At 60.4% G+C, this 27,570-nt stretch overlaps 4 protein-coding genes across 8 annotated transcripts; all 4 read left to right on the top strand.

The window, feature by feature from the left end:
• Positions 1-1,074: 1,074 nt before the first annotated feature.
• Positions 1,075-14,660, top strand: LOC149860358 (homeobox protein otx5-like). Of its 2 annotated transcripts, XM_090052209.1 has the most exons (4): positions 1,079-2,953; positions 8,566-8,732; positions 11,744-11,895; positions 12,071-14,657. In XM_090052209.1, the coding sequence occupies exons 2-4, from the start codon at positions 8,636-8,638 to the stop codon at positions 12,692-12,694; spliced, it is 873 nt and encodes a 290-aa protein (XP_089908335.1). In that variant the 5' UTR covers positions 1,079-2,953; positions 8,566-8,635; the 3' UTR covers positions 12,695-14,657. The 2 variants fall into 2 exon arrangements, with proteins under 2 accessions (XP_089908333.1, XP_089908335.1); XM_090052207.1 differs by having other exon boundaries at positions 1,075-2,953; positions 11,744-14,660.
• A 1,697-nt stretch (positions 14,661-16,357) lies between these two features.
• PRSS16 (serine protease 16) lies at positions 16,358-22,478 on the top strand. Of its 3 annotated transcripts, XM_090052194.1 has the most exons (12): positions 16,358-16,579; positions 17,208-17,383; positions 17,776-17,875; positions 18,248-18,377; positions 18,536-18,659; positions 18,802-18,879; positions 19,097-19,144; positions 19,357-19,629; positions 20,521-20,662; positions 21,677-21,856; positions 21,930-22,075; positions 22,246-22,478. In XM_090052194.1, exons 1-12 carry the CDS (start codon positions 16,510-16,512, stop codon positions 22,297-22,299), a joined length of 1,521 nt encoding a protein of 506 aa, XP_089908320.1. In that variant the 5' UTR covers positions 16,358-16,509; the 3' UTR covers positions 22,300-22,478. The 3 variants fall into 3 exon arrangements, with proteins under 3 accessions (XP_089908320.1, XP_089908318.1, XP_089908321.1); XM_090052192.1 differs by lacking the exon at positions 16,358-16,579 and having other exon boundaries at positions 17,247-17,875; XM_090052195.1 differs by lacking the exons at positions 16,358-16,579; positions 18,802-18,879 and having other exon boundaries at positions 17,247-17,875.
• A 17-nt stretch (positions 22,479-22,495) lies between these two features.
• On the top strand, positions 22,496-25,122 carry DMAC2 (distal membrane arm assembly component 2). 2 transcript variants are annotated; one of them, XM_090052218.1, is made up of 6 exons: positions 22,496-22,634; positions 22,949-23,109; positions 23,238-23,318; positions 23,402-23,547; positions 24,331-24,488; positions 24,810-25,073. In XM_090052218.1, the coding sequence occupies exons 1-6, from the start codon at positions 22,617-22,619 to the stop codon at positions 25,056-25,058; spliced, it is 813 nt and encodes a 270-aa protein (XP_089908344.1). In that variant the 5' UTR covers positions 22,496-22,616; the 3' UTR covers positions 25,059-25,073. The 2 variants fall into 2 exon arrangements, with proteins under 2 accessions (XP_089908344.1, XP_089908345.1); XM_090052219.1 differs by having other exon boundaries at positions 22,497-22,634; positions 24,326-24,488; positions 24,810-25,122.
• Positions 25,105-27,428, top strand: B3GNT8 (UDP-GlcNAc:betaGal beta-1,3-N-acetylglucosaminyltransferase 8). The gene is made up of 2 exons (XM_090052196.1): positions 25,105-25,454; positions 26,081-27,428. Exon 2 carries the CDS (start codon positions 26,229-26,231, stop codon positions 27,390-27,392), a length of 1,164 nt encoding a protein of 387 aa, XP_089908322.1. The 5' UTR covers positions 25,105-25,454; positions 26,081-26,228; the 3' UTR covers positions 27,393-27,428.
• The last annotated feature ends 142 nt before the right edge of the window (positions 27,429-27,570 follow it).

Here is a 27,570-nt window from a genome sequence, read left to right as displayed (position 1 = left end):
CCACCGTCTCCCAAGACAGCAGAGCTAGACAAATAACACTTAAAAATAAGGAGCTGCTTTTTCCCTCCGTTAATCCTCTCTCTTTATCTATACGTATCTATATTTTAATCAACCTTATTTTAATTATAAGGGGGCGGGGGAAGGGAGAGGTGCGAGACCCTAGCAATAAACAGCAAGGGAGCTGTGTTTGAGGCCAAACGTGTCCGTCTCAATGCAATGGGAATCCAGCATTTTCTCCTTCTAACTGGCGATGGGTTTATGAGCGACTCAGCAGGCCTCCTGCCACACGTAACATTTATGACATGGTTCTCTGGTAAATTTAGACCAGCCACAAGTACAAAGTAATGATCATGCCACGAATGGGTTAAGTGTGCAATAAATTTAGACTGGCCACATGTAGAAAGTAGTGATGGCACAATTAATGGTTTAAATGTGCAGTACATTTAAACCACTAATTGCAAAGGGTGGGGACGTAGCGCATTTGCCTTCAGACCTGCCCCAGGTATAAAGTAATGTTCATACAATTAATGGGTAAAATACGCAATACATTTAGACCAGCCACACGTGCAAAGTAACGATCACACAATCACTGGGTTAAATATGTGCTAAATTTAGACCAGCCGCACGTGCAAAGTAATGATCATGCAATTAACAGGTCACATATGCAACAAATTTAGACTAGCGACACATGCAAAGTAATGATCGTGCCATTAATGGGTGAAATACGCCATAAATTTAGACTGGCCCGCAGGTGCAGGGTTGTTATCATGTCATAAAAATGGCCATCCAGCTATGAAAAGAGCCGACCAGCTACAAAATCAGTGCTTGAACAAGTGTAACAACTTTATAGCTAGTTCCTATCCTGCTTTAATTTGAACGTGGAGCAGGACCCTCAGACACTGTTGGTCTTGACACACATTCAGATGGTTTCTGTGTCTTTGCTTTGGATACTAGGGTGGGTGGACCTAGGATTTTGAAAAGGGGGTGGGTGGGTGGGTGGGGGATGGGGTGGTACATCACCACATCTACCATGATGCAGTGTTTCATCAAGTGAAAAAGAAGCTAGAAGCTTTACTAATAAGCCAGCGGCCTAGGGCTGCCTTATTCAGGTTACGATCAGAGCAAAAACAAATCTAACTTTTCCCGGATGTATATTCATTTGCTATGTCACATATCGTAGAATCACAGACAACGAGGGCTGGAAGGGGCCTCAGGGGGTCACATCTAGTCCAAGCCCTGCTCAAAGCAGGACCAGCCCCAACTCCATCATCCCAGCCAGGGCTTTCTCTACCCGGGTCTTAAACACCTCCAAGGACGGAGACTGCACCGCCTCTCTGGGGAGCCTGCTCCAGTGCTTTACTACCTTACTTGTGAGAGAGAGTTTTTCATGGTATCCAATCTCAACTTCCCTTGCTGCAGCCTGAGCCCGTTGCTCCTTGTCCTGTCGTCTGCCCCCACTGAGACCAGTCCAGCTCCAGCCTCTTTGCAGCCCCCCAGCAGGGAGGTGACGGCTGCTATTCAATCCCCTTCAGTCTTCTCTTCTCCAGACTAAATCAGCCCAGTTCCCTCAGCCTCTCCTCACCAGTCCTGTCCCACAGCCCCCAAACCATTTTTGTTGCGCTCCACTGGACTCTCTCCAAGTTGTCCACAACTGCACAAAAACCATTGCAGACTGAGCAAAACGAATCACAAGTCATCTCTCCATTTGTCCTGCGGTCGCAACAACAAAACAAGCATCTCTTTCAGACTCATAGAGCAAAAATCCTGCTGTCTCCATCCCCTCGGCAGGGCCTCCCAGGCCTCCCTGACTGTTATGTCCACACCTGTTTTTAGCCTGAGTTAAAACCACGGCTGTGAAATGGGAGCTAGTTACCAGGAGCGGCTCCCAGACAGCAGAACTGCAGGAGAAAAGTTTGTTTGATAGCAAGGAGGGAAGGCTGCTAACACATCTGGAGTGAAGAGTTTAGAAGGAATCGGTGGACCCTGAGCCATGAAGTCAAACGACCCCATCCCAGCTGCCTGAATAGGGATATTTTAAACCTTGGGTGGACCAGGACTCAAAGCAGGGGTGCAGTTGTACCACTGGATATTAGGATCCTTTAGGAGACTTTAATGCATGGGATTAACCCCAATGTGCAGGAAGTGCTCCTGTTTCAGAGATGATGATGCCCTGATGCTTTGTCGAACTGGCGGGGCTGAACCTGTGAAAATGAAACCTTTTATTGTGAAAAAAATCCCCATGTTGAAGTCCAGCTGCTGAAATGCTGATGCACCTGCGCCTGTCAGCCCCAGCACGGGTGCGTATACAGCTCCGATTCTGGTTAAAGTGGTATCCAGCCACAAAAATGTGCTGCCGGAGAAGGACGAGGGGAAACCCGGTCTCAAAAAAGATAGCAAAGGGGGGTGGTCTGGTGGCCACCTGGACCTCTTGAGGCCAACATGACGCCTTCAGGGCCAGGGGAAGGAAACCCGCTCCCCTCCGGGTTTTAATCTGTGAGGTCTAATTCCCATCATGTGAGATGCTCAAAGCAGGTCTGAGAGCGGAGCCCTGTCGGGAGCTCACCCCCTCGCCCCCCCCAACCCTCCGGGAGAAAATCCCAAGCCTCCAGCTCCCAGACCCAGCGAGGGCAGAAAAGCGTGTGCTGTGTCTCTGTAGCCTGGGCCATAAATCTTCTCTCCAAATTCAGGTTAAGCTTTTCTTTTTTCTGCAGATTAATGGATCTCTGGCTCTTCCTGTTATCCTTTTAGCACATTTTTCTTTCTCCAGCTGGGCTTGTGGGGGGGAGGTTATTATTATTATTTTTTTTTTGGTAGCAGTCCCGGGTTTGCTGTCCACCAAGGCAGCCTCTTATCAGGGGGCCCTTGCAAACAGATCTCTGCTATGTTCTCTTCTCCAGGACCCCTGCGGATCTTGGCCTGGACCCTTGGGGAACACGGGCACGTGGCAAGAAAGGTAAGATGAGCCCCAGGTCATGGCTTGTGGGGAAGCGGAAATGGGGTGTCTGAGCTGGGGCTGGTCCCTAGGGAGTTGGACCCTATATGAGTAGGGGGTTGGACCCTATATGACCCCCTGAAGTCCCTTCCAGCCCTCATTTCCTATGATTTTGAAACACAGCTTTGGTTTTTGATCCGTCCTGTCGCCAGCTGTAGGAATTTTGCACCCTGAGAGCAGAGAGAGGGAGTTTGCCTGAAATCAGGAAGAAAGCAGGGCGCAGATGCACCTTCGAGACCAGCTGAAGCAGAGATGCGTCCGCTGTCGTGAGCTTCAGCTCGCTTCAGTGCTTTGAGAGCATCCCGCAGTCGCTAAAGGGAGGAGAAATTTCTGCATTTGCTTCAGTCGCAAAACAAGAGAGAGAGAAAGCTCCCGAACTGTAGCAAGCCCATCAATGGTCTTCTCACCCCCAGGATGTAGGTTGTAGCCAGGTTGGTCTAAGGACACAGGCAGACCAGGCTTTTTGCATAAATCTGATATCTTTTATTCCTCCGACTCATTTTTCTGACTATTTGAGTTAGTTTAATAAAAGATACCAGATTTATGCAGAGAACGGGGTGGCCTTCTAACCCCAGCGCATCCATCAGATGTGGTACTTCCTGCCAGCGACCTCAGGTTTAGGACGCTGGGTTATATCGTTTCCATTCTTTCCTCCTTCTCAATCCTGGGAGATGCATGAATTTAGAGGGGGGGAAAGCCCCCAGATTTCCTTCTTCTTGTTCACATTTTGGAATCGCAACCCGATAAATATATAGAGAAGAATAAGTACGTATTGCCTTCGAAAGCTTGTCTGAGGCCATCCTTACCAGAGAGCTGCTCCAATACAAGGCATTGCCAACAGAAATACTTGCCAAATCGATGCATCGCTTCTGGCTGAGCTGCAGACTCATGGAAAACCTTATCTAGAATTGATACAGCAGCAAACGTCCTATCCATCGCCCTCTGCTTCCTTAAAAAGCCATTTTTAATACATTTATCATGCTCTTTTGGGGTTCTGTTAGCAGCGTGGAGGGTATATTTTAGTCACTAGGGACTGCAAATATACCTATATAGCTATATCTATATCTAATCTAATGGGCTGAGATTCCAAAATGTGAACTGTATCTATATCTATAAATATCTAGATATCAATAGATGGATAGACAGACATACACTTTTTTTTCTTTAAGTACATACACATTTAATCATCAACAATCTTCTTTCTTTTTTATAGAAAAGATTTAGAAGGGAAAGTTTTTGAAAGAGCCCAAACCTTCTCCTTTTTTCAGTGCTTTCTAATTTCATCCCTGCTCTTTTGTTTTTCCTGTTGCAAAGTTTATAACCTGGCCGGGGGAGGGGGGATAGAAAGGCTGATACAAACTGGCACCCAACCCTGAATAAATGCAGATTTTTTTTTGATTAAAACTAACTGAAGGCAAAAATCACAATTTACCTCTTAAAAACAAAATCTGCAAAAAAGGCCTAAGTGGTTTAGACACCCCACTGCCCCCACTTAAACACCCACTTTAGACACCCCACTTAAAAAGCCTCTTTTTGTTTTCCATGCAGATTTAAACACTAGGGGGTTGGAAGTAGATTCAGATTTTGCTTTATAAAAGGGGCCTTAAAGGACCTGTTCCCATCATGAGAGTGAGGAGGCGATAGTCAAGAATCAGATCAACCAGAGCAGGTCAAGGTGTTTTTTCATTAAAGAGCAAGGCATTTTATGACGGGGAGACTTGTCATCCCGTGTCTGAACCCACAACAAACCTATCCACTTTTAAATGAAATAAAAAACGGGGGTAGAACGACTTCCAGCCACTGGACTCGCACCAGGGCATCTCTCCGCTCATCCCAAGGACTGGGCCAGTCTCCTTAGGGAGTGATCTGCAAATAACACTGTGCCGGTATTTCCAGTTTGGAGAAGGTTAGATCCAGATCTAGGGAGAGGGAGATAAAAAAGACATGAATTTTCTTTTTAAGGAAGGATGGGGAGAAATATTTCTCTTCTCTGGCTGGGATCCATATCATAAAAGAACCAGACCAAATGCTTCCTCCGCTCTCCAGAGCCGGATGGAAACGGGACTATGCTCCGCTGTTGCATTTAAAATAATTTTTAAAAAAGGGGGATTTGGACCCATTTGTAAGCCTGTCCAGTGTCGGTTCCCTTCAGCCCCTAAAAAATGATCCCCGAAGCCCTTCAAAGCCGCCCCTTTGAAGGCTACCGTTAAGTCAGGAAACTCTGAAATTTCCTTGCCAGAGTAAGGATGCGCGGCCTTCGAAAGCTTGTCTCCTTACCAGAGAGCTGGTCCAACTAAAGACATCGCCAAAAAAAATATGTGCTGAATTGAAGGATCATTGCACTGCACGACAGTAAAAGACACGGCCAAAAAAATACTTGCCTAATTGATGGATCACGGCACTGGGCTGCAGACTCGGGGAAAACCTTAGCTAGAATTGATACAGCAACAAACGTCCTATCCACCCACTCTCTGCTTCCTTAAAAAGCCATTTTTAATACATTTATGTTGTCCTTTTGGGGTCTTTTTAAAGACCTTTCAGCAGCCCAGTGGATATATTTCAATCTGTAGGGCTCACAGACAGAATTACAGATTATATTCTGTTAATAGTACCATGGATCTAGGAGAGAGAGAGACGCATGAATGCAGTTTTGAAGGGAGATGGAGCTAAAAAAGACCCTGCAAACCCCTCCGTTTCCCTTCTCTGCTTGCTGCCACCACGCAGCTGGCCGTCGCTCCTCATCCAAATGCTTTAGGCTCATGTGGACCTGCGGGTCCCATCACCCCCGGCCCGGATTTAGCAGGATTAGAAGAACCGCAGGTGAGTTTGAGCTGGTTCCGGCAGGGCAGAAATAATTCGTCAAACCCTCGTTAACACCCCAGCGCACCCCCTAAGGGAGGCTTTTGTCCTCCAGACACCCCCACCCCTTCCAGAAGCAGCTCAGGTCCTTGGGAACCAAAGGGGCAGTGGGGTGTCTAAACCACTTGGGCCTTGCTGCAGATTCATCTCTTGATATTTTGCCGGCTAGAGGCAGGTTCTAACTTCTTCCTGCATGTACGTGTCTCTCCCTTTTGGGGAGACCCTACTGATCTCTCTCTATTTTGGGAAGACCCAGGGGTCTCCCTCTTTTGGAGAGATCCTTGTGGTGTCCCTTTTTTTGGGAGACCCTACTGATGTCTCTGTTGGGGAGACCCTTTTGGTGTCTCTTTTTTGGGGAGACCCTACCGATGTCTCTCTCTTTTGGGGAGACCCTTCTGGATCTCCATCCTCTGCAGATTTGGGGGCTCCCAGAAGTTTCTCCTCAGCTCTGTTTGAAGGCCCCACTCCCAGCCCCTTCCAGAGCAGGGGGGATGCCGGCGCCAATGACCTGCAAAGTGTCTGTCTGCCATTCATTTCCCCTCCTTTGCTTATCTGCAAGGAGAAGAGCCCGGGTTGGGGAGCTAATGAGCATCACCCTTTGCAAATTGGCACAGGAAGCCGTTTTAACGACACTCCCTTGTTTTGCAACCCCCCCTGTTTGTTTTTCGTGGAGAGAAGAGAAAGCAAGACCCCCCCCTCAACCTCCCAGGTCTCTGAAGCCCAGAGACAGCCTCCAACAGAGAGGGGCAGGAGGGGGAAAGACAGAAGCCGTGGGAGGGGAAGCCCAAGCCCCTTCCCGCCCAGGATCCTACTAAACACCCAGAAGCGAGATAAGATGACAATGCTCAAGGCCAAAAGCCAAAGTCAAAGAGGTTGAGAGAATAGGAATAAAAGCCACAGAAAACCCAAATGTAATGGCAGTAAAACAAAGCAACTCCCCCCACCCCCACCCCCACCCCAGCTGGTCTCGCTTCTACGTTGGTGCAGCTCCGCGCACGCGTGGGTGCACTTGCAAGAGGCTTTGGGGAGGGTGTTTCTCCCTCCGACCCGTCCGGCTCGGATCCGCCACGGCCAGCCACCCGTGCCAAAGCAACCCACCGAACCTGAATGGATTTGTGCCCAAACCCCCTGGTCCTGCTGGCTGGGATCTTCCCCCGCAGCTTGGATGGGCAGCCCAACCTTGGCAGCTCCCAGTGGCGCGTTTTGCCTTCGATCCCCAGCTCCTGGAGTCCTGTGAAAACCCAGCTTTGATTCCTGCCCGTGCTCCTAGCTCACCAACGAGGCACCCCCAGCTCGCAACCTGGCCAGTTTTCGCAGCTAAAGAGGATTGCCCTTTCTTGTCAGTTTGGATTCGACGTTGCCTCCTAACGACTGGACCAGTCTCAGTCGCATCTAGTATGATTTTGTTTCCCCTGCGGTGGGATCCAGAGATTCCCGGACCCGAGCCCCGTTGCGCTTGGAGCTGTACGAGCTCTTAGCCCCCTCCTACCTTTCCTGGGCTGCCTTCGCCCCATAGACATGGGGTTTGGGTTTCAAATCCGGACTTGGGGGACTTCTAACCAACCCTTCACTGCTAGGCATCGCTGCCCTTCATTTGCTAGGCAGGGTTTGGGCAGAGTCAGGCCTGGAAATGCAACCCCTGGAAATGCATATACCTGCTACTTCTTTATGAGCTCGTTAAAACCCTGGTAATTAACCCAAGCAAGTCCTAAGGCTAGTACGAGGGACCTGGGCCTGGGAAGGGAGTGCGAGGTGAAATGTTGGTGAAACACTCGTGCCCCACTTTCACGGGGTTGCTGCACACGGCAGCCGGGGGAGAAGGAATTAGGATTCTGCCTATGCAGCACAGCGCCAATTAGACCCGGCCTGAGCAGAGGACGCAGCTCATCCATGGGAGGACGCCCAAGGTTGTTGTGCCGGAGGTGGCAGGGGGGTGGGATGGACACTCAGGGTCTCCCCACGGGAGCCTCCCTGCTCTCGTCAGCTGGAGCCCTGCATTATACCAGACCCCAGAGACCCTGGTTGGGATCGGGGCCTGCTGTGCCAGGTGCTGGACAGACTCCCAGCAAACACTGCCCCCCCCGGCCCTGCAGAGACAGGGACATGCCCAGGGTCGCAGGAGAGCAGTGGCAGAGACCCCAGTTTCTACTGGGCACCCTCATAGCTCCCCTCTGGGGGCCTGGCAGCCGTGGGTTCGAGGCTGGGATGGATGGGCACAGAGGAGTGGGGAGCGGACAGCTGAGCTGGGTGAAACCTGGGCATTTACGCCCGCCCAGAGTCCGGCCTGGATGTTTGATGCTCCTGGCAGGACTCTCCCGTCGCTTGGCTAGCCTCGTCCCGCATAGGACAGCTCGGCACGGCCCACCCGAGATCTCCCCTGACCTATTCGCTGCCCTGCCAGGCGACTTCAAGGATATCCATCGCCAGCCCTGCCCCTGGCCCTTAGCATGTGCATGCGTGTGCAGGGCCCTGCAGTGGGGGGGGGCGCCAGGGACGAGGGGGTGGGGGTGTTGCTCTTGATTGAATTAATTAGCTGGCAGGGTGGAAAGGAGAGGGGTGGGCCTAGGTGCCCCAAAGGTGCGAATGCCCACGGCTGCTCCCTTTCCATTGGAGGAGCCTTGGCCCCCCCCGCCCCCACCTTCCCCTCTGCTTTAACCACCTCCCAGCAGCTTTTAGAGGAGATGCCCATCACTGCTGGGTCTTTTCTGTCCTAGGCTGCGGTGAAGCCGGCCTGGGACTCGGAGCCGCCCGGGGTCACCTAGCACCGACCCCCACCCCCCGAGCATGATGTCTTACATCAAGCAGCCCCATTACACCGTCAACGGGTTGACCCTGGCGGGGCCAGGCATGGATCTGCTCCATTCTGCCGTCGGATACCCAAGTAAGTGAATCGTTTTGCTCGAGCCAGAAAGAAATCCCCCTCCCCGAATGCACGTTGCCGTAGTTGCAAGGGGGTCTCACTGCCACACACCAGAATCAGCCGCATTCTCGCCCTCTCGGGTCAGACCAGCAGAAGCCCGAAGCATAGGTGTGGGTATGTACGGACTTGTCACTGACCCTCGTCATCTTCGGCGGGCCCCTTAGATATAGACTGCGGCCCCCAGGATCCCGTGGACCCCCCGGTTGAAAACCGTTGCGATAGATGGAGTCGCTACGTGCCGCAGCGGGTCAAATCTCCTGATTTCCAGCGTAGGGACGATGCCGAGGGGCTGGTTGTGGTGACACAGAAGGCACGAAGCCCGGAGGAAATGAGGCCGAACCCGGTCGTTACCATGAAATAGAGGGAGAGGGTAGCGGGGGTGACAGGAGACGGGCGGGCAGGAGGAGTTTTCTTATCACGGGTGGAAATAACGTGGTCAGCGGAGAGCAGAGCCACTGAAATAGGTCCGGCTGGGTCACACAGCCCAGGCCCGGCCGGGTCGTCTGGTTAACGAGGGCAGTGCATCGCTTTCCCTATCGCCAGCCAAAGAAACCTGGCGCGGTCGTTACTGAAAGGTGGAAACGAGCTGAAGAGACAGAGGGGCATAGAAACCCATTGATGGCGCTTCTTATATTGATCATCGTTATTTATTGGAGTCAGGGTCATTATGAATATTGCTGTTGTTATTCATCATTGACCTTCATGCTATTATTATTAGTAGCGTTATCGATATTATTAGCATTATTTATATTATCACCATTCTTGATATTGGCACAATTTCTATCATTACTATCAGCAATAATTATATACATTATTATATGTAATAATTTTATTATGCATAATTAAATAATAGTCTATAGAATAATACTCTATTATGCATCATAGAATATTTTTCTATGATGTATACTAGACTAATAGTATATGTATACTGGAATAATATTCTATCATGTATAGTAATATTAATAATGCTATTGGCTAGCATGTGTATCACTGTCATTATCACCACTATTATTAACAGTTATAATAATAATGGATTTTATTTCTTCTCCATAATTGATCAATAATGATGATGACAATAAGTTATAATAGTAATTAATTTTATTCCTCTATTATTGATCAATAATGATGATGATAATGATAATGTGCCCTGCACTTTATCATAAGGAATAATAATAGCAATAATAATAATTATTATTTCTCATGGTAAAACACAGGGTACAAACCAGCTGTTTGAGACTGTCGTGTTCCTAAAATTCAGCTCTCCCCCAGTCTTGTGCATATGTGTGTGTGCGTATGTGTGCATGCATGCGTGCATGTGTGTGCGTGTGTATGTGTGCTTGCATGTGTGTATGTGCTTCTGCGCGCGCGTGCATGTGTGCTTGTGTGTGTCTCCACTTGCCCCGCTCTGAGCATTTTGGAGTCCCAAAATATTTTGGTTGAGACCCACCTTTCACTCGGGTCCCCGGTGACCCGGGGCAAGGGGACCCCCGTGCTCCCCTACCCGCATCCTCCTCCCATGGGCAGGCCGTGGGGCAAGCAGTGTGGGGGCAGCGGAGCTGCATTCTCCGTATTAGCTGCTGCCCTTTGGGCTCTTATTCGAGCAGCTGCAAGCGGGGCAGCCCCAGGCAGAAATACCAGCCTGTGCTGCACATTTGGTTCATCTCCCTGGGGCATTCACCCCCCCAGGAGGGCACCGGGTGGCTCGCACTGAATCAGTCCAGCTCTGGAAGTCCTGGAGACGTGGGGCCAGGGCCCGTCTTGTCCCGAGGCAGGATCAGCCCTGCGAGTCCGCCGGGAGGTTGCGTGTTTCTCTCCAGCCCTGTGGAGCGTGTGTCCACGTTCCCGTTGCATGGGAGAAGCACGCCAGCGAGATGCGGCACGTCCAAGCAGCCGTGGGGAACTCAGGAAATCTTCGAACCGGCCGGGATCTCATCTCATCTCGGCACGGGAAAGATTTAGGCTTTGTGCAGAGAAAATGGTGCCTGCGGGAGCTCTGGGAGTGCTGGATCGAGCGGCGAAGGCTGCTTCCAAACCCAACCTACTGCAAAATTGTCTGTCACCATCTCAGGAGAACTGTCTGGGTGTCTCCCGGGATAGGGGATGCTTGTCCTCAGCAAGGAAACGTGATTTAGGATTCACCCCGGGACGATGGGCCCGCTTGTGCTTTGCCCCGGGATAAAATGCTTCATCCCGGGATTGTAGAAAATCCTGCAGACGGGCTCTCCGGAGGTCACATCCAGTCCGACCCGCGGCCCGAGGCAGGATCGGCCCCATCCAAACCGGGCTGAGCAAGCCCAGCGTCGAACCTTGGATCTGTGCGCATGGAGCTGGCTGTTCCCTGTGGGGCTGGAAGGGGCCCGCAGGGGTCACGTCCAGGCCAACCCCCGGCCCGAGCCAGGATCGGCCCCGTCCAAACCAGCCCGGACACATCCGGCATCGACCCTCTGAGCAAAACCACCCTCGGTCCTGACGCCGCGCCCAAACCTGCCCCAGGAAAAGCGGGGGGGCGCAGGGGGCAACGTCCTGCTGCTGCCAGGGGGTCACAGGCACTGGAGAGACCCCGGGCCGAAGCCATGGAAGGCAACCGCTGCCCAGCCCCTACCAGTCTGACCGGGGGGCGCATAGGGCAAAATCCCAGCACGATTCTTCCACCCGATCCTGTCCCTGGATGGGGCGGGGGCTGCTCGAGAGCGCTGCTGGCCTCTTGCCCCTCTCCAGTTCTTCCCGTTCCCGATCCGTTCTGTCTCTTTGCTCCCCCTGCCCCACTTTGCTCTAAAACGCTCGGTTTGGCCCCGGATTCGAGCCCAGGAGACCCCCCGAGAAGTCTCCACCTTTAGGACCAGACTCCCCGCTCCCGCGCTGCGCGTGCCCCGCAGGGCTGGAGACCAGCTCGGGGGTCCTCGCCGATGGAGGAGGGCCAGGCAGCCCCCCCGCCTTCCTTCTAACCCCTCTTCTCCCCCCGCGTCCCTCAGCCACCCCTCGCAAGCAGCGCCGGGAGAGGACCACCTTCACGCGGGCGCAGCTGGACATCCTGGAGGCACTGTTCGCCAAGACCCGCTACCCCGACATCTTCATGCGGGAGGAGGTGGCGCTGAAGATCAACCTGCCCGAGTCCCGGGTGCAGGTGAGGTGGGGGCGGGGGCCAGGGCGGGGGGAGCCGAGGTCTTTGCACGACAGCTCCCTGCCTCAGTTTCCCCAGTGTCCGGCGGGGGTGAGATGCGGGGCAGGGAGGTCTTGCCATGCCCCCGGCTGGTGCCAGGGCGGGGGGGCACTCATGCTCACCCCCCCCACAACTCCAGGTCTGGTTCAAAAACCGGCGGGCCAAATGCCGCCAGCAGCAGCAGCAAAGCACGGGGCAGGCCAAAGCGCGGCCGGCCAAGAAGAAGAGCTCCCCTGCCCGCGAGCCCAGCGCGGAGCCCAGCGCCGCGGGGCCCTACAGCCCGGCGGGGCCCGGGCCGGCCGGCACGCCCAGCTCGGCGCCGGGAGCCACCGTGTCCATCTGGAGCCCGGCGTCCATCTCGCCCATCCCGGACCCGCTGGCGTCGTCGGCCGCCCCGTGCCTGCCGCGCTCGGCGCCCTACGCCATGACCTACAGCCAGGCGCCCGGCTACGGCCAGAGCTACGCCGGCTCCGGCTCCTACTTCAGCGGCCTGGACTGCAGCTCCTACCTGTCCCCCATGCACCCGCCGCTGGGCGCCCCCGGCGCGGCGCTCAGCCCCATCGCCGCGCCCAGCATGGGCAACCACCTCAGCCAGTCGCCGGCCGCGCTGTCCAGCCAGGGCTACGGCGCGGCCGGCCTGGGCTTCGGCCCCGTCGACTGCCTCGACTACAAGGACCAGACGGGCTCGTGGAAGCTCAACTTCAACGCCGCGGACTGCTTGGATTATAAAGACCAGAGCTCCTGGAAGTTCCAGGTCTTGTGAAGCCGGGCCGGGGGCGCCCCCCCGGCCCCATCCCCGCCCCCCCGGCCCCGCACCGTGCAAGACGTGCGAGCGCAGGGCTCGGCGCGAGCCCCCCCGCCTCCTGGACCCGGGGGAGCGGGGGGCGGGGGTGCCGCATGCAGGAGCCCCCCTTCTATGGCTCCCGGCCCCATCGGCTTGGGCTGAGCCCCGTGGCAATGTGACGCCCCCCGCCCCCGGTGGGCCAGGGCTCCGGATTCACCTCCACCGATGCCCCGGCCGGAGGGCTGCACGCCGGTCCCAGCGCCCCATCGCCCCCGTCCGGCTCCCGGCGCTTGGACACCTGGGCTCTTTCCCGGCTCCAGTCTTCTTGCCCCCTTTTGATTTCCAAGCCCAGGCCCAAGGGATTTGGGCGCTTTGGGGTTTTTTTCCCCCTTAGGGGTCAAACACCAGGGTTGGGGGGGGCTCGTTTGCTTTTAACGATCGTTTTTGGGACCCCGATCTCCGGAAGAGAAGGTGGAAACTTGCTGCACGGGTGCGGGGAGGTGGCATGAAACAGTCGGGCAGGACGAGGCCGGCGGGACACCCGGGTTCGCTCCCAGCTCCGGGAGCGCGGCCCCGGGGCCAGGGCTTTCGCGCCTCTCCTTTTTAGTCCTTCAGTTCCCCCCTTCCAACTCCTCCTCGACCGTCTCCTCGCCACGTCCCCGCGGCCCAGGCTTGAGGGCTCACTTTCCAGGAGTGGAGAAACGAGGCCGGGGAAGGAGTCATAAATACGGGGCAAAGAAAGATCCCATTGGAGTAAGGGATCTAATATATATATATTTTTTCTGTGTGTGTGTGTCTCTGTGCCCTAAAACGCCCCCGCTTCGACCTGCCGAGCCTGCTTGGTCCCTGGAGGTAGAGGCAGTCTTTAGTCTAGTTTTCTTCTAGGTAAATTCAAATGTTTCTTTCTTTTTATTTTTTTTTTTGGCTCTAGCAGACAATGGCGACGCCGGCGATTTTTTTGATGACTTGAGCTATTTATTATTGTTGTTAGGACGGGCAGTTTTTGCCTCCCCTCCCTTTGCCCCCCCCCATTTCTGCTGTTCTGAGGTTTTAAAAACAAGCAAAAAAAAGAGAGAGAGAAAGAAAAAACCTTTTAAAAATAATAATAAAAAAACAAGTGAAAACCAGATGTAGGGATCCGGCTTGGGGTTATTTTGGGGAGGGAATGGGGGGGGGCCTTGATTTGTCACTGATTTTTGCAGTTGCTAATCGGTGGGTTCAGATGGGTGGAAGCTTAATTGTGTGTGAGTGTGTGTGTGTGTGTGTGCGCACACGTGTGTGTGCACGTGCGTGTAGTCATCTTGGATACCAGGGTTGTGCGTTTGTGAGTGTGAGGCACCTGGGTTCTGCCTGTCTGGGGGTATCTGGGTTGTGCATGTGTGTGTGTGTGTGCGCACATCCATCTGGGACGTGTGTGTGTGTGTGTGTGCGCATGCGTGCGCGTGACACGGGCACATGAGTCTGAATGCCTAGGTCCTGTGTGCGTGTGTGTCCCTGTCTTGGACACCTGGGTTCTGCAAGTGTGTTTGCACACCTGTCTGGTGCCAGGGAAAGGCCCCAGCGCTGGGGCATAGCCCCCCCCAACACACACGTGTCCACACTGGGAGCCACTGGGACCAGCTGGAGGTGCCCGGGTGCAGGTGAGTGGGGGGAGCTGCCTACAGCTTGGCGGGGTGGGGGCTCCTTGCCCCCTGCCCTTCGCTTCTCTTTAAAGGGGGGGTCTTATCAACGGACAGTGGCTTCACTCCTGGAGTTAATCCGGAGTCACTCCTGTTCCTTCACAGGCCCCAGCTCCTGCCCCTGGGTTGGGGCGGGGCAAGCCCACCTGCCCTAATTGGCCTTCGTTAACCCCCAGTGTTAATTGTCGCCCCCACCCCTGCCTGCCAGAGCCAGCTGCCCACAACAAACATGGCCATCTCAGCTTCAGTGCCCCGTGCTTCATGGGACTCCCCCCCGCCCAGCCCGCTCTTGCCCCCCCGGGAGCCCCCCCACCCCACCGGTTTGGGCCGGTTTCCTGGGGAAGCGGAGGCAGCCATGTTGGTTGAGGGCAGGGCCCCGGGGTTGTATGAGGCTCGACCCCGTGGGGAGGGCCTGATCCTGAGGCCCCCCCAGAGCTGGGCGGAGAAGCCAGGCCTCCCGGCCCCAGCCCCGAGTCCCCGAGGTGGGGGGAGCTGGAGCTGGGCTTTGTTATTTTTACTGATCTAATTTAGCAAATGTCCCAATCCTCTTAGCGCCCCCCCGCCGGTAACCGAATTAGACGAGATTACCGGGGGCCCGGACGGGCGCTGACAAATTGGTGCGGCGATGGGTGGTGACAGCTGTGCCCCCCCGCCCTGGGCACGAGCCCGGCCAGGCTCTCGAGCCCCCCCGCCCCCCACCAGGCAGCCGGGCCCTTCATTAGGGCCACCTCACAAATGATGTCTGGAACAGCCCGTTGCCCTTTGACACCTAAATCTCCCCCCCCTTCCCCCCCCAGATCCAGTGGGGTCTGCGCTGGGGCTGCAGGTGCCCACCTGGGCATTCACCTGGCACATGCATGATCACACACACACAGACACGCAGGTTCATGCATGGGCACATGCTCCATGTATAGAGGCGTACACAAGTGCACGCAGCATCCCATGTCTGTGCATGACTGAGGTCACATACACATACGTGTGCACACATGCACATACTTTCTCCCTCACATGCACACACTCATCCTCTATGAAGAAGCATGTGCGCACACGCACAAGCATACTGGCTGCATAGTCAATGTGTGTGTGCGCGCACTTGTGCACACACACACACAATCATACTGGCTATAGGCACACGTGTAGACACACACAAAATCATACTGGTTACACAGACACATGTGTGTACACACACACACACTACTAGCTATCTAGACATGTGCACACACACTCACAGTCATACTGATTGCACAGCCACATACACACAACCGCACATACAACCATACTGGCTTTACAGATGCATATGCACACGCACACACAAGCACAATCATGCTGGTCACACACACACACATATAAATGCACAATCATACTGGTTATACAGCCACACACACAAACACAAGCGTGCCCATGCACACGCAATTGCACCCAGTGGGGTGTGGGGGCAGGGGGCTGCGGGTCGGGAGTGAGGGGCACCAGACCAGTAATGCCCCCCCCCTTGCTAATCCATGGCCTCCTGGCAGGTGGGGGGGGAAGGAGCCCCCAGGGTGGTGGGGGGGACACCATAAATTAATCCCCGACCTGTCAGCAGGTTTTAACGAGATGGGCAGATTGGAGCCTAATCTGTCCTGATCCGGGGGGAGGGGGGCACCTTGGGAAGGTGAAGCAGGGGGAGGAAGGGGCCCTGGGAGGGATGGGGGGCCGGGGGGGCCAGGGGATGGGGGGCCATGCGGGGGGCGGACAAGGGAAAGAAGGTTAAGCTTGGTTTAAAATTTCTAATGAAGAGGATAAGTGGGGAAAGGGAGGGGGGCTGCGGGTTGGGAGTGAGGGGCGCTGGGAGGGCTGGGGGGCTGCGGGTCGAGGGTGAGGGGCACCAGACAACCCCCCCCGAATCCTAGGGCTGGTGACTTGGGGGGCGTGCTCAGTGGGTCCCTTTGCCCTGGGGGGGCGGTCGCCTGGGTTCCTCCCCCAGCTCTGGGGGGGCGGTGGGTGGGGCAGGGGAGTTCGGGAGTCCGGACGCCCGGGCCCCCCCGCAGCCGGGGCGGGGTGTAGCGGGGGGCGGGGGCCGGGACACCTGGGTGCGCTCCCCAGGGCCCTGGCCAGGCAGAGCGGGCCGGAGCCGGGATGGGCAGGCGGGGGCCGGGGGCGCTGGGGCTCGGGCTGGGGCTGGCACTGCTGGCGCTCGCCCAGGCAGGTAAGGGCGGCGCTCGGCGCTGCGCACCCGGAGCCGGGACGGCTGGGCCCCTGGGGGGCTGTGGGGGCTAGTGGGTAGAGCAGGGGGGTCTGGGCCCTCGGATGCCCGGGTTGTTCGGGGGCAGTGTGGGGTCCAGGGGGGAGAGCGGGGGGGGTTGGGAGCCCCGGGGTCTCTCCTGAGCGCTAGGGGGGCCTAGATGTGCCTGATGGTTAAAGCGGGGGGTGGGGGGGACACCTGGGTTCATCTCCCCCACCTTGGGAGGGGGCACGGGGCGGGGCCGGCGGGATAACACACACGTGCACTCCTGGGCTCTCTGGGAGGGGAGCGGGGTCCAATGGCTAGAGCGGGGGGAGCCCGGGCCCCCGGGTTCAGCGCCCACCGGCGCGCATGAGGCCCCCCCGGTGGGAGCAGGGCTTGGACGCAGCGTCAGGAAGCTTCTGACATCATCGCCCCCCAGCAGGGATTTCCCCGCGAAGCGGGGTGGGGGGCGCCGGGGCGCCACAGGCCTGGGCAGGGGCCGCTCGAGGGCCGAGGCCTGGTCGGCTCGGGTCACGCGTGCGACGGGGGCCAGAGGCTGGGGCGAGACCCAGGACCCCCTCCTCCCACCCATGAGTCTCTGCCCCCCCAGGGAGGAACATGCAGCTGCTGCAGGTGCGAGTGGCGCAGCTGCGGGAGGCGCGGGCGGCGCGGGCCGCGTCCCAGCATGCCCTGGGGCGGGGGTCGCCCCCCCCGGCCCCCACTGAGGGCTCCCTGTCCCAACCCCTGGACCACTTTGACCGGCAGGAGCTTCGCACCTTCCCCCAGGTGAGAGCCCTTGGGGGGTGGGGACCTGCCTGGCCGGGCCTGCTGGGCACACGCGTGTGTATGCACACGTACGTGCATGGGTGCCCCTAGGTGTCCGCCCACACGTCAGCATGTGTGGGCACACGAGCACGCTACTCTGGTGCAAGTGTGTGCTGGGGGCACACACAGGCCTACACACGCATATGGGCACACTCCCACACCATATGGGCACGTGCCAGGGTGCTGGGGGACGCGTGTGCGTGCGCAATCCCCCCCACACGCGTATGTGCATGCACCACCCCATGCCTGGAGGCAACCCCTATACAAGTGCGGGCTCAGCTGCTGGGGACGCACGCATGTACGTGCACGCCCACACACGCGCACCGGAGACCGATGCCCCCATCGCCCCGCAGCGGTTCTGCGTCAACGCTGAGTTCTGGCGCCGCCCGGACGGGCCCGTGTTCTTCTACGTCGGTGGCGAGAGCGCCCTGTCCCCCTTCTCCGTGCTCGCAGGTGAAGGGGCGTTGGAGGGCCCCCCGGGCCCAATCTGGGGGGCACTGGGCTGCTCAGAGTGGGGGGGGGGGGAGGGAACAGGGGCTGGAGCCCTTCCTGGGTGGTGTTACACTCAGCCGTCATCCCCTGCTCCACCCCAGAACTGGCTGCATCATGGGCCTGGCAAGAGCTGGGATGGGGGGACTGATCCGGGGGCACCAAGCGGCTCAGAGTGAGGCAGGGGGGAACGGGGCGGGGGCAACTTCCCAGGTAGAGTTACACTCAGCCACCACTCCCCCGCTCTACCCCAGAGCTGGCTGCATTGTAGCCCTGGTGGAGTTGGGGGGGAGGGGGCAGCCGTGGCCAGCGCCTGCTGACAGGGCCGTGTCCCAGGGCACCACGTGGAGCTGGCCCGGGCGCACGCGGCGCTGGTCGTGGCGCTGGAGCACCGCTTCTACGGCGCCAGCCTCAACGCCGACGGGCTGCGGGACCAGCCGCTGCGCTTCCTGTCCAGCCAGCAGGCGTGCGTGGGCCCCCGGGCAGTGGAGGGGAGCGTGGTCAGATGGGTAGAGCAAGGGGCACTGGGGGCCTGGACCCCTGGGTTGCCTCTCCCCAGCTCTGGGACAGGGGTGGGCGACGGGGGGGTGTCCCCGGTTTCACCCCCCCTTCCGCGCCCCCCAGGCTGGCTGACGTCGCCGCCTTCCACCAATTCGTGACCCACAAGTTCAACGTGTCGCAGGGCAGCCCCTGGGTGGCCTTCGGGGGCTCCTACGCCGGCGCCCTGGCCGCCTGGCTGCGCATCAAGGTAGCGGGGGGTAGTGGTTAGAGCGGGGGGGCAGCTGGCAGCCCGGACGCCCGGGTCCTCTCCCCGCTGGGAGCAGGCCTAGTGGTTGGAGCAGTGGGGGCTGGCACTGATGGGGGGGGTCCCTTCTCCTCTCTCCTCCCAGTTCCCCCATCTCATCTTTGCCGCCATCGCCTCCTCGGCCCCTGTCCGGGCCCAGCTGGACTTCGCTGGCTACAACCAGGTGGGGGGGGGCAGGAGTCGGGGGGGGACCCCCAAGTCCGTGCCAGGCTCAGATCCTCGGGGTGGGGGTAGTTGTGCTGTGCTGCCTGCATCTGCCCCCCCCCCGAGGGGCAGCTCCCGGAGGGGGGCTGGTTAACCCATTCATTCTGGGATGCCCCCCGCTTCCCAGCATGCTTTGGGGCTGCACTCACCCCCCCACTCTCTTCCACCCCCCCCAGGTGGTAGCGGCCAGCTTGTCTGACCCCCTGGTGGGCGGCTCCGCAGATGTAAGTGATGGCCCCCCCACCCCCCGCCCAGCTTCAGGGTATCCTGGCTGCCCCGCTCTAACCACTGCCCCTCACTCCCTGCCAGCCCTGGGGGTGGGACCCAGGAGCCCTGTGCCAACCCCCCAACTCCAACAACGCCCCCCCCCCACTGGGCACAGACCCCAACCCTAACCCCGGCACCTGCCCCGGTGACCCCTGCCCTGTGCCTGCAGTGCCGGGAGGCGGTGGCCGCGGCCTTCGCGGTGCTGGACGAGCGGCTGCGCGGGGGGCGGCTGGCGGAGCTGGCGCAGGATTTTGGGGTGTGCGGGGGGGCGCTGGGCCCGGACGACGGCGCAGAGCTGGCAGCTAGCGTGGCCGACGTTTTCATGGCGGCCGCCCAGTACGACAGCGAGGCGCTGCCTGGCGCCCACGTGGCCCCCGTCTGTGCCCTCATGAGCGATGCCACCCGCGGGGACCCCTACCGCCGCCTCGTCACCCTCAACCGGGTGAGTGGGGCCTGGGGGGTGGGCTGCGGGGGTTGGAAGGGGGCCGCGGTGTATTTGGGTGGGGCTGGGGGATCTTTGTGGGGGTCTGGGGGACATTTTCGAGGCTCTCCCCGGTATTTGGGGGGGATGCTTGTGGGGCTGGGGGTATTTTGGAGGGGCTGGGGGGACAGTGTGTGGGTCCCAGCTGGGCTGAGGCCTTGCAAACTCATTGCAGTGGCCTCTGGGCTTGCTGGACTCTGTCTCCCATGATGCACCAGAGGGACAAGGGGGTGGGGCCTCAGGGCAGCTGATGCAGAGCATCATGGGAGATGGAGTCCCAGCATCCCCCAAGCTGCTGCAGTTCCTGTGGGGCAGGGGGTGCGTGTGGGGGTGGGGGGGCAGTTGCTGCATGTCCGTGCCTTTGTATACATGCGCAGGGGCAGGCACATGTGTGTGGGTGCATGTAGTTGTGTCTGTTGGTGTGCATGCACATACGTGTCAGCTTGCACGTGCACAGGTGGGCATGTGTGTATGGGCAAGGGTACAGGTGTGTCAGTGTCAACACATATGAGGGTGCATGTGTGTGTGTGTGTGTTTATATATCTATATACACACATATATGTAGATATACAATGCATATACATGCGCACGCGTGTGGTGCCACGTGTGCACAGAAGTGTGTACATGTCTGTGTGCACATGCAAATGCGTGACTGTGTTGTGATGTCTGCGTGCAGCCCCATGTGCCTGCCCTTGTGTGTGCACATGCAGCTGCAAGTGTGTGCGCCCACGTGCACCTACCTGCGTGTGCTCACGGGTGCTGAGGTGTGCACCCCCGGGCCCACCTGCTGCTGCGGGGACGCACGGTGCACGCCCATGTGCGGGCCTGACACGCGTGTTGGGGCGGGGCCAGGACGTGCTGCGGTACACGGGGCAGAACTGCACGATGGCGTCACGGGCAGGCGCCGTGGCCGAGCTGCGCGGCGTGGGACTGCGGCTCGTGGGCCCTGGCGAGCGCCAGTGGCTCTTCCAGACCTGCACCGAGTTTGGATACTGTGAGTTGCCCCAGGCCCGCCCACCTTGGCCCCCTGCCCCCACTCTTGCCCCCCACCCCCTTGGGCCCAAGAGAAGGCTCCAGGGTCTCCACAACCACCTGCAGGGGTCCAGATGCCCCTGGAGAGGGCTTTACGCACATGCATGTCTTCGATGCACACTCATGTGCGAGCACGTGTGCCCTCCTCGCATGCAGAGGCCATGCAGGGCCCGGCCTGTGCATGTAGCGTTTGAACACGGGCATGTGGGTATTCATGTGCGGGTGAGGGGGTGTGAGTGTGCACAGGCCCTGCCACACATGTGCATGTGTGTGTGTGCGCTTGTGTGTTTGCACATGCATGTGATGGGTGTGCCCCTCCATTTCTTCCCCCACTTCACCCTTGCCCCATGGGACTGGCAGAGATCCCTCCACACACACAGGCCCTAACACATGTGTGGTTGTATATTTGCACACGCATATGAAGGGATGGTCCTCCATTCCCCTTGTTGTATGAGCAAAGATACATGTGTGACAGCATACACACACATGCGGGTGCATACATGTGTGTGTCCCTCCCCATGCACAGACCCTTTCACACATGTCCAGCCCCCACACTGTGCATGCAGACACCCCCCCAGCTGTGCACACAAGCCCTGACATACATGCACATACATGTGCTTCCATATGTGTGTACATCTGCATTTGCACATGCATGTAAGGGGCCGCCCCCCAGCTGTACATGCATGTGGGTGTGCCCCCTCTCCCCGTGTGTGCATGCTCTTCTGCACAGATCATACAGAGATTCCCCCGTCCCCTCCCGCTCAGGTGCACTCACACACCCATGCACATGCGCACACTGACAGGCCCTGATACGCTGTGCAGAGGTTTTGCATGCCTATGGCCTGACACGTGTGAGCACGCCCCCCTGCACAGAGCATAAAGCGATGCGCCTGTTCCCCCCATGCGCACGCACACAGAGAGGCTGTGCAGAGGTTGTACACGCCCACGGCCTGACATGCATGCGCACACCCGACAGACCAGACGTGCGAGGACGCCGCCTGCCCCTTCTCGCACACCGTGACACTGCGCCGGCAGCTGGAGCTGTGCGCCGAGGTCTTCGGGGTGCCCCCAGCCCGCGTGGGCCCAGCCGTGGCCTTCACCAACGCCTGCTACGGCGCCGCCCACCCCCGCGCCGCCCGCATCCTCTTCATCAATGGTACGGGGGGGTCCCCAGTGCCTCCCAGTCTGCCCAGTCCAGCCAATCCCAGTCCCCCCCCCGCCCCATGCAGGTGACATCGACCCCTGGCACGTGCTTAGCGTGACGCGGACCAAGACGCCCTCCCGCCCGGCCGTGATGATCCGCGGGGGCTCGCACTGCGCCGACATGGCCCCCGCCCGGCCCACCGACCCCCCCGCGCTGGTGCGGGCCCGCCGGGTGAGACCCCCCAACCCTGCTCCACCCACTCCCCTCCCGGGGCTGGGATGGGGGCTCCCGGCCCCAACAGAGAGGGGCGGGGGGGGGTCAGAAGAAGGGGCGTGGCCACACAAGGAAGGGGGCGGAGCCTTTGGGGGACGCCCTCGGTGACCCCGCTCTGCTCCGCACAGCTCATCGCGGCCCACCTCCAGCGCTGGCTGCAGCAGGCGCCCGCCGACCTCTGACCCCGGACTCCGGCGGGGGGGGGGCTCCAGGGAGCGGGCCTGGGGGGGCCCGCATTCCGGCTTTGCTTTTATGCCCCAATAAATGAGGTGCAAACCCGCCTGGCTCCACGTGCCTGGGGGGCAGGGGCCGGGGGCTGCTGTGGGGGAGGGGACACCCAGCACCCCCGCAAAAGGGCTCAAGGGGGGGAAGGCGCCTGAAAAGGGGGCGGGGCCTGCCAAAAGGGGCTCCCCTTCAGTGGGCGGGGCCACGCCGCAGTGCTCCTGACGTCACGCGCTTGAGCGCGGCCGGGGGGGGCAGTCACGTGACGCGGCGCAAGATGGCGTCGCCCAGGGCGGTAAGTGACCCTGTGGCAGGTGTCCCCCCCTCCCGCCCGCACGACCTTTGCCCTCCAGCCCCGCCCGGGTGGGGGGCACGTTGCGGGGGTTTGCCCCCCACAAATCTCTGCCTTCACCCCTCGTTTTATTGCCCCCCCAGGGCAGAAGGGGACCCTGCCTCCCGCCCCGCCCCCCCAGCGCCCTTCCCATCAGGGGAAACTGAGGCAGGGGCCCAGCGCGGACCAAGGCCCCCAGGTGTCCCCCCGCCACTGGGGGGACCCCCACGTGCAGGCGTGCCCCTTCCTGACCCCCCCGGTTGCTGACCTCTCTGCAGCTGCGGCCCTTGCGGGGCCTGGCCCGCGCCCTGTCCGGCCGGGCCCCGGCGCCCGGGGCGGGGAGCCTGCTGCGCTTCCTGTACGACCGCTTCTCCGGCGTGGAGACCCTGCTGCAGCGCAGGGAGAAGAGGAGGCAGCGCGCCCTGAGCGGGCAGAGCATGTGCGTGGGGGGCCGCCCCCAGGACCCCCCCCGCCTGCGGGAGCCGGGCCTGTCCCCCAGGGACAGACCCAGTGTTGGGGGGAGGGGGGCACCGACGGCGGGGTGCTCATGGTCACCCCCCCCCCCAGGATGAACACCTACATCCGGGAGCGCTACGGGGATGAAATCGCAGCCGCGTATTTCGTTTTGTCCAATGGGGGCAGTGCCAGGTATGGGGGGGCTGCCCAGCAGGGCTGGGGGCGGCAGGTCGGGAGTGAGGGGCCCCAGCTGACCCTGTGCCCCCCTGGGGCAGGTTCCGGGACCAGTCGCACTGGGTGCGGGCAGGCAGAAACACCATAGCCAGGCTGCTGCCATACCTGGACGACCCGAACTCGCTGCCTGTCGTCGCCATCGACCTCAGCGGCTCCTCCCTCACCTACGTGGGGCTGGAGAACCTGGGTGAGACCGGAGGTGGGGGGGGGGCTAGGGGAGAGGCCCTGCCCTGGGTTCTCCCCTCTTCCTGCTTCCAGCTGGGACATGTCAGCAACACGTGTGCACACGCAGCCCCTGTGCACGTCCACCAGCGCAGGGCAGGAACCTCCCATCCCTGTGCCCCCTTCCAGCCTGGCAGTGCCAGCCAGTGACTCAGTGCCGGGGGGGAGGGGGGAGTTCCTGGCAGCCAGTGCCCCTGGGACGAGGCTGCTGGTTTGCTGCAATTAGCCCAAGCTCCATCCCAGGAGCAGGGGAGGAGGGGGCGGCCTGGGCCAGGCGCCAGCTCCGCCAGCCTTATTGGTGCTGGTTGTTGAGTTGCAGTGGGCATGCCTGCGCTTGCCTGTTTGTCTCCCCATGTGTGCCACGGCAAGCCAGCACAGCTCGCCCACGGGTGGGGGCCAGGCACGCAGAGACACGGGTGTGCAGGCAGAGATGCGTGGGACCCTCTGTGTGCGCTCCCCTAGACACGTGTGCAGATGCATGCAGGCACGGCGTGCACATATGTGTAGAGGTATGCAAACGTGCATACGTGCCCATGACCACATGCATGGACACACAGACATTGTCTGCACATGTGTGTGTATCCACAGTGATGCAGACACGTGCGCACTTACATATGCAGACTGCACCCCCCCCCTCCAGTGGAGCCTGACCTTGCCGTTGTTTGGCCCCGGAGACCCTGATGCCCCAGGCCAAGGACAGGAGACCCTGCCCCTAACCCCCCCCCCCCCCCCCCCCCCCACAGTGCAGCTGAAGCACCTGGAGTCCCTGGACCTCAGCGCCTGCCCCCACCTGGACGACTGGGCCCTGACCCTCCTGCACCGGCTGGGGGGCACCCTGTGCCACCTCTCGCTGGCGCGCTGCCCCCGCATCACCGAGCGTGGCCTGGCCTGCCTGCACCTGCTGCCGTGAGTGCCCGGGCGCCTGGTGCCCCCCACCCCTGGGCTGAGCCCTTGCAAACTTGTCGGGTCCCCATGGGGAGAGGATGGGGGACAGAGGGTGCATCTCAGCTTGCCCCCTTGTGGCCCAGCCCTGGGCTCCATCTCCCATGATGCAGCAGGGTGCCATGGGGGTATGGCCTCAGGGCAGCAGCTGCAGAGCATCGTGGGTGATGGAGTCCCCAGGCTGGGGCAGGTCCATTTCCCTCCAGGACGGGCTTGTTTCTGTAGCAGCCCGCCGTGGGGTGGGGGGTTGCTCTGGGATTAACCCTCCGCGGTCTGCCCCCCCAGGAACCTGCTGCACCTGGACGTGTCGGAGCTGCGGGCTGTGGCGCACCCGGGGTTAACGTGCATCCTGCTGGAGGAAATGCTGCCTGGGTGCCAGATCCTGGGCCTGGAGGAGGCCCCGCCCCCTCCCCTGGCCGGCAGCCAATCACAGCCTGGGGCTGGGTCCCTATGACCTCCTGCAGGGTGGGGGGGTGTCCAACTGTTCCCATGGGAGCAGCTCCCCACCTTGGTGATTGGCTGAGCTGTCACTAAAGGCATCTCCCCCACCCAATTTGTGTGTTTTCTTGGGGCGGGGGGCACTGCAGTGTCATGGCGGGGGGAGAATCCAGATGCCCTGGGGACCCCCCGCCCCCCATTGAGCCCTGGGGATCCAGGTGACCGGGGGGGTCACTCTTGCCTCCCCCCAGCCCCCCCTCCATGGACCGCGGGCGCCCAGCCAGCCCCGGCGCCGCTGGTCCTGGCTATATTTAGTCCTCCTCGATGCGGGGGGGCCGTGCCCTTGACCGCGCGGGGGGCGGCGCGGGACCCCGGCGCTGCCGGGGGAGGATCCAGCCCCGCCCGGGCCGTGACTCGCTCTGGAGCGGGGAGGGCGCGGCCGCTTCGGCAGCGGGAGGCGCCGGCGCCGGCGCGGGAGCGGGAGCGGCGCAGGTGAGCGGGCACGGGGCGGCGGGGACCCCACGGTGCGCCCACTCCCGGCCCGCAGCCCCTGCCCCCCACGGGACCAGACTCGTGTCCCACAGCCCCGGGGGGTCTGGGCTTTGCAGCCGGGCACGGGTGGGAGCTGGTGCCCACTGATGCCAGGTGCCCTGGAGGGGGGCAGCGCGCGGGGCTCATGCATCCCCTGGGCGAGGCAGGGACCCCCGGGGCAGGGGCAGGGCCTGACGCCCCCAGTCTGGGCCCCCCCCCCAGGCTGGGCGCAGCCATCTGTGCAGGTGCCCTTTGCACTGGGCACCCCTGGGCCCTCGAGGGCTGCTCTAGAAGTCTAGGGGGGACAGAACCCCTCTGCCCCCCAGTGCAGGGCATTGTGGGAAGGGCCTGGAGGACTCCACAGGGGTGGGGGGCAGGCAGGACTGACTGCCCTGACCTCTCACCTCTAAGGGGTGCCTCTGGCCCTCTTATAGACAGGTCCGACAGGGGGTTGCTCGAGGAATCTCCAGGGGCCAGAACGTGCCTGTGCCCTGGTGCAGGGCATTGTGGGAAGGGACTGGAGGACCCCACAATGCCTGTATGGGGGAGGGCAGGGCTGCCCTGATGCCTCTCCACCCCTCTTACAGACAGGCTTTTGGAAGCTCCAGGGCCCAGAAGTCAGCTGCTCCCCAGTGCAGGGCATTGTGGGAAGGGCTTGGATCACCTTGCAGCACCTGGCGGAGCTTTCCTGCCCCACCCCTGTCCTCCCAGACCCCTCCTGATGCTGGGAGCAGGATGCGGTGCCACAAGTGCCTGACGGTGGCACTGGCCCTGGTCACACTCCTCTGCCTGGACGCCTACATCCGCTGGAGCCCCCTGGGGGAGCCCAATCCTGTCCCCCCGCTGCCTGCCACCACCCCTGCACCCCTCACCACCCCGGCGCCCCCACTGCCCCTGCACCACAGCCTGCAGATCCTGGCCGACATTGTGCCCCGGGCAGATGCCTACTGGAACCGGCAGCTGCACCAGCGCCTGGAGGAGCTGGGAGGTGGCAACGGCACCAGGACCAGTGCCAGCACCAGTGCGACGTCCCTGGGTGTCCCCAACTGGGCGGCATACCCAGAGCCCCTGCAGCGCTTCGTGAGCCACGGTGCCCGTCGCCACTACCCACTGCTCCTGGAGCCATCGTGGCCGTGTCCCCCGGATGGCCCCTTCCTGCTGTTGGCCATCAAGTCGGCGCCGGGTGCCTTCGCCGAGCGCCAGGCCGTGCGGCAGAGCTGGGGGCAAGCGGGCGCTAGAGTCCGCACCGTGTTCCTGCTGGGGGCACCCGACGGGGAGGGGGACGCCCCGGATGTCTCGGGGCTGGTGGCCTGGGAGAGCCAGGCCCATGGTGACGTCCTGGCCTGGGGTTTCCACGACACCTTCTTCAACCTGACACTCAAGGGGCTTCTGTTCCTGGGCTGGGCCGGCACCCGCTGCCCTGGCGCCCACTTCGTGCTGCTGGGTGATGACGATGTCTTCGTCAACACACCGCGCCTGCTGCAGGTGCTGGCAGGGCTGGGCCCGGGGCCCGTGTATGCCGGGCACGTGATGGCTGGGGCCTGGCCCGTGCGGGCACCGGGCAGCAAGTACTATTTGCCTGAGAGCTTCTACGTCGGGCCCTACCCAGCCTACGCAGGCGGCGGGGGCTACGTCTTCTCTGGGGTGCTGCTGGGGCCGCTGCAGGTGCTGGCCAGGCTGCTGCCGCCCTTCCCTATCGATGACGTCTTCACGGGGCTCTGCTTCCAGGCGCTGGGGGTGGCTGCCCGGCCCCACCCCGGCTTCCGCACCTTTGACATCGCGCCCAGTGATCGCGCCAGCCCCTGCGCCCACCGCACTCTACTGCTCGTGCACCGGCGCCAGCCCCCCGAGACGCTGCGGCTGTGGAGGCAGGTCCGTGACCCACAGCTGCAGTGCTAGGGTGGGGTGGGGGGGTCTGTGTGTGTGGGGGGGTGCAGCCTTTCTATGAAGGGGGCATTAAAGAGTGTTTGCGTGCGCCTGGCTCTGTCACTGCTTGGGAGGGGGCAAGGGGCTGCAAGTTGGGAGTGAGGTGCACCGGCAGGGCTGGGGGTGCAAATCACATCAGAGACCTGTCATT

Source organism: Crocodylus siamensis, chromosome 6 (genome assembly GCF_052110815.1).
Source record: "Crocodylus siamensis isolate JL-2025a chromosome 6, ASM5211081v1, whole genome shotgun sequence".
NCBI classification, from domain to species: domain Eukaryota; kingdom Metazoa; phylum Chordata; order Crocodylia; family Crocodylidae; genus Crocodylus; species Crocodylus siamensis.
Note: the sequence above shows the minus strand (reverse complement) of the source record. Positions and strands in the feature narration are given on the sequence as shown.

Excerpts from the sequence above, each read along its gene's own strand:
- B3GNT8 (XM_090052196.1), top strand. The coding sequence starts at position 26,229 with ATGCGGTGCCACAAGTGCCTGACGGTGGCACTGGCCCTGGTCACACTC.
- LOC149860358 (XM_090052207.1), top strand. The coding sequence starts at position 8,636 with ATGATGTCTTACATCAAGCAGCCCCATTACACCGTCAACGGGTTGACC. Across the intron at positions 8,733-11,743 it reads TTCTGCCGTCGGATACCCAA|CCACCCCTCGCAAGCAGCGC; the intron begins GTAAGTGAATCG and ends CGCGTCCCTCAG.
- DMAC2 (XM_090052218.1), top strand. Across the intron at positions 23,110-23,237 it reads GCCCTGAGCGGGCAGAGCAT|GATGAACACCTACATCCGGG; the intron begins GTGCGTGGGGGG and ends CCCCCCCCCCAG. Across the intron at positions 23,548-24,330 it reads CGTGGGGCTGGAGAACCTGG|CTGAAGCACCTGGAGTCCCT; the intron begins GTGAGACCGGAG and ends CCCACAGTGCAG.
- PRSS16 (XM_090052192.1), top strand. The coding sequence starts at position 17,494 with ATGTGTGGGCACACGAGCACGCTACTCTGGTGCAAGTGTGTGCTGGGG. Across the intron at positions 18,660-18,801 it reads CCGCCTGGCTGCGCATCAAG|TTCCCCCATCTCATCTTTGC; the intron begins GTAGCGGGGGGT and ends CTCTCCTCCCAG. Across the intron at positions 22,076-22,245 it reads CGCTGGTGCGGGCCCGCCGG|CTCATCGCGGCCCACCTCCA; the intron begins GTGAGACCCCCC and ends TGCTCCGCACAG.